Genomic DNA, 9,539 nt, shown 5'->3' on the forward strand with positions numbered 1-9,539 from the left:
AGGTTGGGGAAGTGGAATCAATATGGCGCAAATCCAGGTGAGCCTGGAGGAGGTAGAAATCGGAGGATGGGCTCATTTTTAATGCTAGACAGAATGATACCATTCCTTATTCTATTCCACGCATTCCAACGATCCTGTCCTCCGATTTCTCCCTCCACCAGCCTCCACTGCGCTAACCCCACCTGGGTTACCACCAGCCTCCACTGCGCTAACCCCACCTGGGTTACCAGCCTCCACTGCGCTAACCCCACCTGGGTTACCACCAGCCTCCACTGCGCTCACCCCACCTGGGTTACCACCAGCCTCCACTGCGCTCACCCCACCTGGGTTACCACCAGAGGGACAAGTGTGAGATAGTTGTGTGATCCCTTCTTCCGCAGCAACACCATAGTGTTCAGGTTTGCAATGAGATGAAATACAGAGATCCGAAGGTCGACCGTCTTTTGGAGAGGATACTTTAGGTTACAAAGAAATTGTGTTTCAAGCTAGCATGTTATCTCTCTCCCTGGGAGAATCTGGGAGTGTCATTGCAGACTTGCAATGGAATTTGGCCTTGGAAGCTACAAGTCTTACAGGCCCCCCCTTTCCCTAGCATCTGATGTTGTGTACTGGGTACGATTCTGTGTACTAGGTACGATTCTGTGTACTGTATTCAATTCTGGGCACAGAATATTGTACATTTCCAACACAGGGTAGATCAATTACCATACTGCTTTTAAGTTCACGGTCCTTCTCCTAGCATTGTAGTTCCCATTGGCCCCTGGTTTTGGCATAGATTGCTATTTCCTACGATGACTGATGGATAGACGATTCACTTACTTAGTATTTGTTGTAAGTCTCTTTGAATAAATATCTCAAAAATGTAAATGTAATTATCCTATCCTATTTCTTGCTCTCGGCACAGTGTCGGCCATAGTCAGCGCCCCGGCATGCATTCTACTGCGTTGGATCATACATTCTTGAACCTCAACGAAACTTTCTCACAAGATATCATCTTTAAGATTCTAGATCGGAAGCATTCCAAAAAAAGGCATGTCAGAGCATGGCAGCCATAGTTACTATCTTCGACAGGTGTATCATGTGATGTAGTCATGCAAAATAGTGGCATCAAGATGGCACATACCTGTTCAGATTGGAATCAGGCGTCAGGTGACTTTTCTGTACAATGGAGGGAGTGGAGGCGTCTGTCATCATGTCAGCTGACCTGATCGTTATGATAACAGTGGAGGTTGATGGTGGTAGAGCATGTCAGCTGACCTGATCGTTATGATAACAGTGGAGGTTGATGGTGGTAGAGCATGTCAGCTGACCTGATCGTTATGATAACAGTGGAGGTTGATGGTGGTAGAGGGCAATCTGACCCGTTTTGACCTATTCAGGGCAGCTGTGGCTCAGGAGGTAGAGACGACATCTAATGATCGCAAGGTCGGCAGTTCGATCCCTGTCTGGCCATGTGTTGAGGTGTCCTTGGGCAAGACACTGAACCCCAAATTGCTCCCAATGAGCGGGCCGGCACCTTGCATGGTAGCTTGCCGCCATTGGTGTGTGAATGGGTGAATGAGAGGCCGTTGTAAAGCGCTTTGGAATAAGGCGCTATATAAGTGTAGTTTTTTTTTTTTTACCATTCCACCTTTGCATATGACATTTTAGGGAATTTCTGCTTTATTGGGATAGAGACAGTAGAGATTGACAGGAAAGATGGATGACATGCAAGATGTTGTCGTGGTTCGGAAATGAAACCAGGAACCGTGCAATTATGTGGTATGTACATTAGTGTGCTACACCACTAAGCTTCTTGGTAAAAAAAAATGTATGTGTATGTTGTGACGCCTCCCACTCTGCCTGCCTATTGGCTGTTGCTGTTTCCTTTGGGAAACTTGACAGAGTCAGGCTAAATAGTGTCACCTGGGTTTGGGGAGCTGAAGTTATATATTGTGGGAGTATCCTCGGCTCACTCTCTCTTCCTCTGACTTTGGTTCCTTTAGGGGTTTTGGTGAGGTCTCGGGGTACCAGGGTTTTGGTGAGGTCTCGGGGTACCGAGGTTTTGGGCCCTCTTAGTTTTACACTACATACATGCATACACCCCTTACACATACAACATACATTCTACACCCATTCACTCATGGCATACACTACTTATTCTTATCCATATTCCTATACATATATCATTTAGGTTATTTTGCTTCTTTACTAGAATAAAACATAAGTTGTATAATTTAAATACATGTGTGTGGACGCCCTTTTTTGCCACTACCTTCGGGTTTGTGACAATTTCAACAGGGTTTCAAAGATGTTTAGCTGACATGATTCCTTCACTCTGCATGCCCGAGAGGTGGTGATGGTGACATGAAAGAGCACTGCTCCGTGCACCATTTTGATTCTACACTTACCCCTCCCCCTTTTTAAAATGTATTTATTACTCCCTTCTGGACAGCGGTACAGGGCCATCAGGTCAAAAACATCAGGCCACTTGAACAGTTTCTTCCCCAAAGCCATGGCCCTCCTCAATAACTCCTGATCATTGCACCTTGCACTTTACATGTTTTTGCACTAAGTTGTACAGTATATTTATTCACTCGTATTGGTACTGTATATATTGAGTATTGTTGTGTTGTCGTCTTGTTGTATGTACTGTAGCTTGTTCAGCATGGAGAATACCAAGTCATGTTTCTAGTGCACCGCATATGGTGAATAAAGTTGAATTTATTTATTTTTAATTTATTTTTATTAAGGTTCACATCCAGAATGCTGCCCTGGCTGGTGGGGTTGCCGTGGGAACCGCCGGCGAGATGATGCTCACTCCTTATGGCTCCATGATCGTGGGCTTCCTGGCCGGAGCCATTTCCACGCTGGGCTTCAAGTTCCTCTCGGTAAAGAGCACACCTAGTCTCACCTCTCTCAGACAGCTCTCCAGGCTGAAGTGTGTATTGTGACTGTGTGTGTGAGGCAGATATACATACAGATACTCAAGCGCCAACTCATATGATACTGGTCGGAGGCCGTATGTTGGAGACTCACTCAGACACACGCACACACACTGTCACACACGCACACACACACACACACACACACACACACACACACTGTCACACACACACACACACACACACACACACACACACACACACTGTGACATCTCTAAATCCCCCACTCATCTCCCCTCCTCTCCTGTCTCCTCCCTCTCAGCCCATCTTGGAGGACAAGCTAAAGATCCAGGACACCTGCGGCATCCACAACCTCCACGGCATGCCTGGTGTCCTGGGGGCCATCGTCGGCGCCGTCACTGCCGCTTGCGCCACCAAGGACATCTATGGTGATGGGTGAGTGGGGTCGGGGGTCAGGGGTCAGGGGTCTTGACAGAGGAGCTCTATCCTACAATGTGGATGACTTGGTGCGCCTGAAAAACATGCTTATGATTCCTGTGTTTTATAAGATGGTGATTAGCGCCTTGATGGATAGGTGTGATGTAATGTGAGACAACCAAGTTGGTTTTGCCTCAGTGGTCGGCTGGGAAAAAGTTAATGGTGGTGGTCCATCCAGAATTTCAACATTTTACTCCCGCGACATCTTGAAACAGATTAGGGTTTCACAACTCTGCACAGGCAAGGCAGTAATAAGTTGAACAGTGCCCTCTACTGGTGTGAGATTGAATTGAAACATGTTGACACAGCACCGAGAATAGAGCAGTTTAAGAGCGTCCACACCACCGTTTGATGACGATCTGTAGTACTAGAGCACCCCTTACTGCAACAGGTCAACAGTGTCTTCATTTTAAAAGCCATGCCACTTGGCTGTAGGTCCATACATTTGAAGTATGGTCCCAGTGGGAATTGAACCCACAACCTTAGCATAGCTAGCACCAACAGCCACAGAGATGCACAGAGAACCAAAGGCATCTTTATCTCCAGATGATTAATCATGTAACACACCAGGTGTAGAGCATTCACACACACACCAGTTCAACACCAGCAGTGCCATCTTTATTTAATTTTTATATATATATATATGTTTTTTAGGGCATTTCTGTTTTTTATAATGGGATAGAGACAGTAGCGATTGACAGAGGAAGGATGGGTGAGAGAGAGAGGAGGGATGACATGCAGGATATGTCGATGGCCAGAAGTGAACCAGGCACCTTGCGGTTATGTTATGTGCTATGTGCATTAGTGTGCTACACCACCAAACGCCCCTGCTGTGGCATCTTTAACCTTTAACCTTTAACCCCCCCCCCCCCTCTCCTATGTTTCAGGATGGAGGACGTGTTCCCTGACATCCACTCTGGGGAGGTGGACGCCTCGTTCCAGGGCGTGCGCCAGGCCATCTCCCTGGCTGTGACCCTGGGCATCGCCCTCGGGGGGGGCCTCATCGTCGGTAGGTGGAGGGGGGGGGGGGGGGGGCAGAAAGTGGGGTACGAATGGGGTACGTTTAAAAAGAGGAGCTGAGGGCGTCAGTCTTTAAAAGTGATCGACGTACCTTTTTAGCTTAGCATTCTCTTAATCCGTCTCATTTTAATCTACTCTCTTCTTCTACTGTGCTACGCTAGTCTCTGTCTTCTACTATGTCTCTTATTTCCTGTACTAATCATTTCCTTATATTACCGTTTATTTCTTTATGTATTGTTGTGTTTTCATTATATTGGGTAAGCACCTTGTATTGTAATGCTAAGAATGTTACTCTCTTATACTTGTGTAACGGGATGTAACAATAAACTTGAACATTTGGTTGTGTCATATGCATCTATCCACGTTCTTCCTACAGATAGCAGTGCATAGACCTTCTCTCTTGTCCAGCCTTTGCCTGTCAAAGTAATCTAATGCAATCATGTGTTTTTGTTGCACAGGTTTCATCCTGAAGCTGCCCATCTATGGTACTCCACCTGACACCGTCTGCTTTGAGGATGGCCTCTACTGGGAGGTAAAGTGTCGCTACGAGGCTAGCACTGCCTTCACTTTCAATGGATGAGGCTAATGCTAACCCTATGGTCCTACAGCACACACAGACTTGCATATGCATGTCAAGTGTCAATGACAGCAAGTGAAGGGCATATTCAAATGATGTGTAATATATATATATATATATGGCCGCTAGATGGTGTACTTGCAATGGTTACCAAACTCCAATGGCTGTGTGTAAACTGTGATGTGACACAGTCATATATGACCAGCAGGTGGAGCAAATTCACCCTGGCAATGCCTGTATAATCATAATCATAATCATAATTCTTGTTTTTGCCAAGTATATTCGCACATGCAGGAAATTGACTTGGTGTGGTTGGTGCATAGGATATAAATAATAATATAATAATATATCATATAATATAAATATAATGAAAAAACAACAATTGCAATTAACAACACTATATAAGCAAAAAATTAATAAAAAGACAATGACTGAAAGGGGCAGTAGAACAATAATTATGAAGTCTGTAAATAAGAGTATGTACTGTAACTAATATGTTGCTGTAACTAATATAGATTACATTGTCAGTTGTATGTGTGTGCGTGTGGTGTGCGTGTGTGTGTGTGTGTGTGTGTGTGTGTGTGTGTGTGTGTCTGTGTGTGACAAGGGGGGTTGGGGGGGGGGGTCAGTCAGGGTCAAAGAGAGGCAGGGGGCTTGTGTGTGAGGCCCACTAATTGTGAACGATTAAGGAATTTGTTGAAATTAGCGACCCTCACTTTGAGAATGTTTATGGATAACAATGTTCATCGCTACCAGAATCTAACGCTTCTCTCCTCTTCACACTTCTTAGCTGCCAGGAGAGGAGGAACCGCATGAAGAGCTGGCTGCTGTGAGGACAGAGGAGTCAGAGAAGCTCAGCTCTTAAATCACACACACACACACACACTCACACACGCACACACACACGCACGCATGCATGCATCCACGCATGCACGCACGCATTCACACACACATACACATACACACACACACACACACACACACACACACACACAAACGCACACACACAGTTTCAACTTCCCAAGCACAAACAGTAGATTGAACAGGATTCTGCAGCACATCCTTGTGTATGCCTTTCCTTTGATAAGCACTGCTGCCAACACTGCTGTAAGCTCCGTGTATGCTAATGGCTGTATCTGGGTCAGAAGCAGCCAGGCATGTAGTGTGACATAGGTGTATTAAAGCATTCCAGGCCAACATGTAAAGTGCCTTTCACTGTCGTTCTGCGTAGAAAATTCCTTTAGGCAGCATATCATGTGTTTACACCAGACAGAAGGAAAATTATCCTCAGTCCCTTGCAATACCTCCTCTGAACCGCTGTCTCGTGTCCACAAGATGGCGCTATGAAGCTACATTAAGATGGTGCTGTAGGCTTGATTAGAGTTGATCTAATGGGTCTATGAATGTTTGTACGACCAGCCAAACCTGTTTGATGATGAAATAAGAACACTGTAGATGACTTTCTCATTGTTTCAGCCTGGTTTTCACCCCCTTCTTCTGAAATATCGCCACGTCATGTTACATATGCCAAGATATAAAGGGAATGGCATTGTATGTGTTTTTTTTTTATCATTCATTTGATAAAGGAAAGTAGAATCTTGTAAATTCTACTTTCAAACCAAAGAAAATTGTTGCCCCTTGTTGCCAACATCTTGTATGGGATTAATGTAGATATTTATACCTATTATAAGAATAGGTAATCACTTCACCTTTATAAATGCCAGACAATTCTTTAAAAATAAATGTATTAGTTGATCAATTAAAAAAAGAAAAAGAAGTTCATAAAGTTTCTATCTTTTAATATTTCTCTTCATGTAGGCTAATGTTTAGGTTTGGGATTTTCCAAGACTTGATTCTTCCTTCTCATAGGCTATAGAGTAGAATTACCATTGTTCAGTTATGTACAGTTATGTATTGTACAGAAATGTTTAGACAACATAAGATGTGATCTAATTGAGACAACTGCTTTTACCATTAGGCTATAAGTCAAAACACAGAATTTGATCATTTGCTATAGGGTTGAAAAAGTGTGCTTAAACTTTGTTACACTGGAAGAAAATGTCATTGCTGTGAATTCAAAGGATAGTTTAAATGCATGTATATTTTGGCAGAAATAAATCTTCCACTTGACATGTTATTGTATGTTTGGTTATTTATCGTTTGGGAATTGTTAGTAGCCTGTTAGACTTGTATTAGTGTAATCATTGTTATGCATTAGGTCTAATAAATATAGGCAAACCTTAGTCTAACTCTCAATTCACCCGACTTATGCCGGGTCCATACTGGAGGGATCCAGAAACGGCCCATGTCGCTATAGACAATATCAAATTCTGGTTCGTTTTGATGAAAGCGAGGCCTGGAAACGTTCCTTTTAATCCCTTCTTGAATAGTTAATGGCGCTCCCAATCAACGCGGAAAGGGTTAATTCCACAAATCCAGATGGGTTTTTTCCCCCTAACCGCGTAATTAACACAGTTTCACTTTCTGGGATCAAACGGCCTCGGGAAGCGGGTGTCTCCGTTAGATACGGCCTCATTTGATGCGCCCCGGGCCCGCTCGGGTGAGTGATGGTGGTGGGGGCTCTGGTTCCCTTATTCTGTCTCCATGCCCCATCCCATCTCAGTGACGGGACATCGGCGTGAACAGGCGCCGTGGTCTTTTCCCAGGAAGGGGGAGACAGGTGGACAGCTGTTTCCTGAATAGGCGCTAATTCTGAAGTATTTAATTGAGCTTTATTGGGCCAATTAAAACGCAAAAAAAGTAATGATTATCATTATGGTAATTATTTCATTGTCCACAATTTCCAGAAACGTATTACTGTATCGCTTTACCTGGAAAAATAAGAGTAGACATATAGACGCAGAACTCAGGTTTTCTAACAACATCGCGTCAAAGAAGCGTCTTGTGTTTCAATGTATAATGCAGATGATTATTATAACGATGTGTGAAATAAGCCCATTTCCAGATTAGTGCTGCATTCATGACAAGTCGGAAAATCAGACCGTTTTCCTATTAGTTGATTCTGATACTTTCTATTTTAGGAAACTCTGGAATCATTTCAAAACAACGACTTTCAGAGTCGGACATGTCCGAGTTTACTATAGTTCAGAAATGTTATGAATGCAGCATAAGATAGTTGTTTGTTGGAATACGTCATGAGTATTAAGTAATTATTATGTTAACATAGCCTACTATCTCTCAAGGAGAGAAGGCAAAATGAACTTGGATGCTGTTGTAGGCCTATTGTTTATTTCTGGTCAGAATCAAACACCAATTGTCTTTGTATGTGTTCCTATAATAACTTCTGTATTGCATCGCCATGGGTACAGTCCCATACTTTACCCCCTCTCCCCCTCTCCCCAACTCCAGTATTTAGTATTTAGCAGGCTTTGCATGCTTGTTTCATACCATTCCTTATTCCATCCCATGCATTACAATGAGCCTGTCCTCTGATTTACCTCTACCAGCCTCCCCTGTAACGGATATACCCATGGTTCTTGGAGGGAAGATAGATAGATAGATAGATAGATAGATAGATAGATAGATAGATAGATAGATAGATAGATAGATAGATAGACAGACAGACAGACAGACAGACAGACAGACAGACAGACAGACAGACAGACAGACAGACAGACAGACAGACAGACAGACAGACAGACAGACAGACAGACAGACAGACAGACAGACAGACAGACAGACAGACAGACAGACAGATAGATAGATCAATAGATACTACTATTAGATAGGTAGATAGATAGATCAATAGATCAATATATATACTACTATTAGATAGGTAGATAGATAGATAGATCGATCAATAGATCAATAGATAGATACTACTATTAGATAGGTAGATAGATAGATAGATAGATAAATAGATAGATAGATAGATAGATACTAGATAGATAGATAGATAGATAGATAGATAAATAGATAGATAGATAGATAGATAGATGGATAGACAGACAGACAGACAGACAGACAGATAGATAGATATATAGATAGATAGATAGATAGATAGATAGATAGATAGATAGATAGATAGATAGATGGATAGACAGACAGACAGACAGATAGATAGATAGATATATAGATAGATAGATAGATAGATAGATAGATAGATAGATAGATAGATAGATAGATAGATAGATATATAGATAGATAGATAGATAGATAGATGGATAGACAGACAGACAGACAGATATATATATATATATATATATATATATATATAGATAGATAGATAGATAGATAGATAGATAGGTGCTCTATTGATCCCAGAGGGGAAATTAAGTAGGGGTCCTAGCCAGCTGTGGCCTCCTGTGGTTTCTCTCTGCTGATGTCTGATTCCCTTCACAGCGTTTTGGGGCAGGACATAATGGGTTGACAGACTCCCTCGGGACTCCGTGTCCTCCTTTGGGACTTCTTCCCCTGGCCCTGTTTAAGCCTTATTAAGGCGCAGTGAGTGAGGATAGGATGTAGGACAGGAGATATTCGTGTTACATAGAAATGACTCTGTGTTCATACACCAATTTACACAACGTCAGAATACCATACACTTACCCGAGGGATGCTTC

At 42.9% G+C, this 9,539-nt stretch overlaps 1 protein-coding gene across 1 annotated transcript in view; it reads left to right on the forward strand.

The window, feature by feature from the left end:
• The window catches only part of rhbg (Rh family B glycoprotein), a gene marked incomplete at both ends in the record, with an annotated part of 14,039 nt that extends 8,215 nt beyond the window's left edge, over positions 1-5,824 (forward strand). The window contains 5 exons of the mRNA XM_080540406.1: positions 2,733-2,870; positions 3,187-3,320; positions 4,250-4,371; positions 4,841-4,914; positions 5,750-5,824. Coding sequence (XP_080396532.1) covers positions 2,733-2,870; positions 3,187-3,320; positions 4,250-4,371; positions 4,841-4,914; positions 5,750-5,824 — 543 coding nt within the window. The remainder of the gene's footprint in view (positions 1-2,732; positions 2,871-3,186; positions 3,321-4,249; positions 4,372-4,840; positions 4,915-5,749) is intronic.
• Positions 5,825-9,539: the final 3,715 nt, after the last annotated feature.

This window comes from Nansenia antarctica (genome assembly GCF_963989245.1).
Source record: "Nansenia antarctica genome assembly, chromosome: 10".
Taxonomy (NCBI): Eukaryota; Metazoa; Chordata; class Actinopteri; order Argentiniformes; family Microstomatidae; genus Nansenia; species Nansenia antarctica.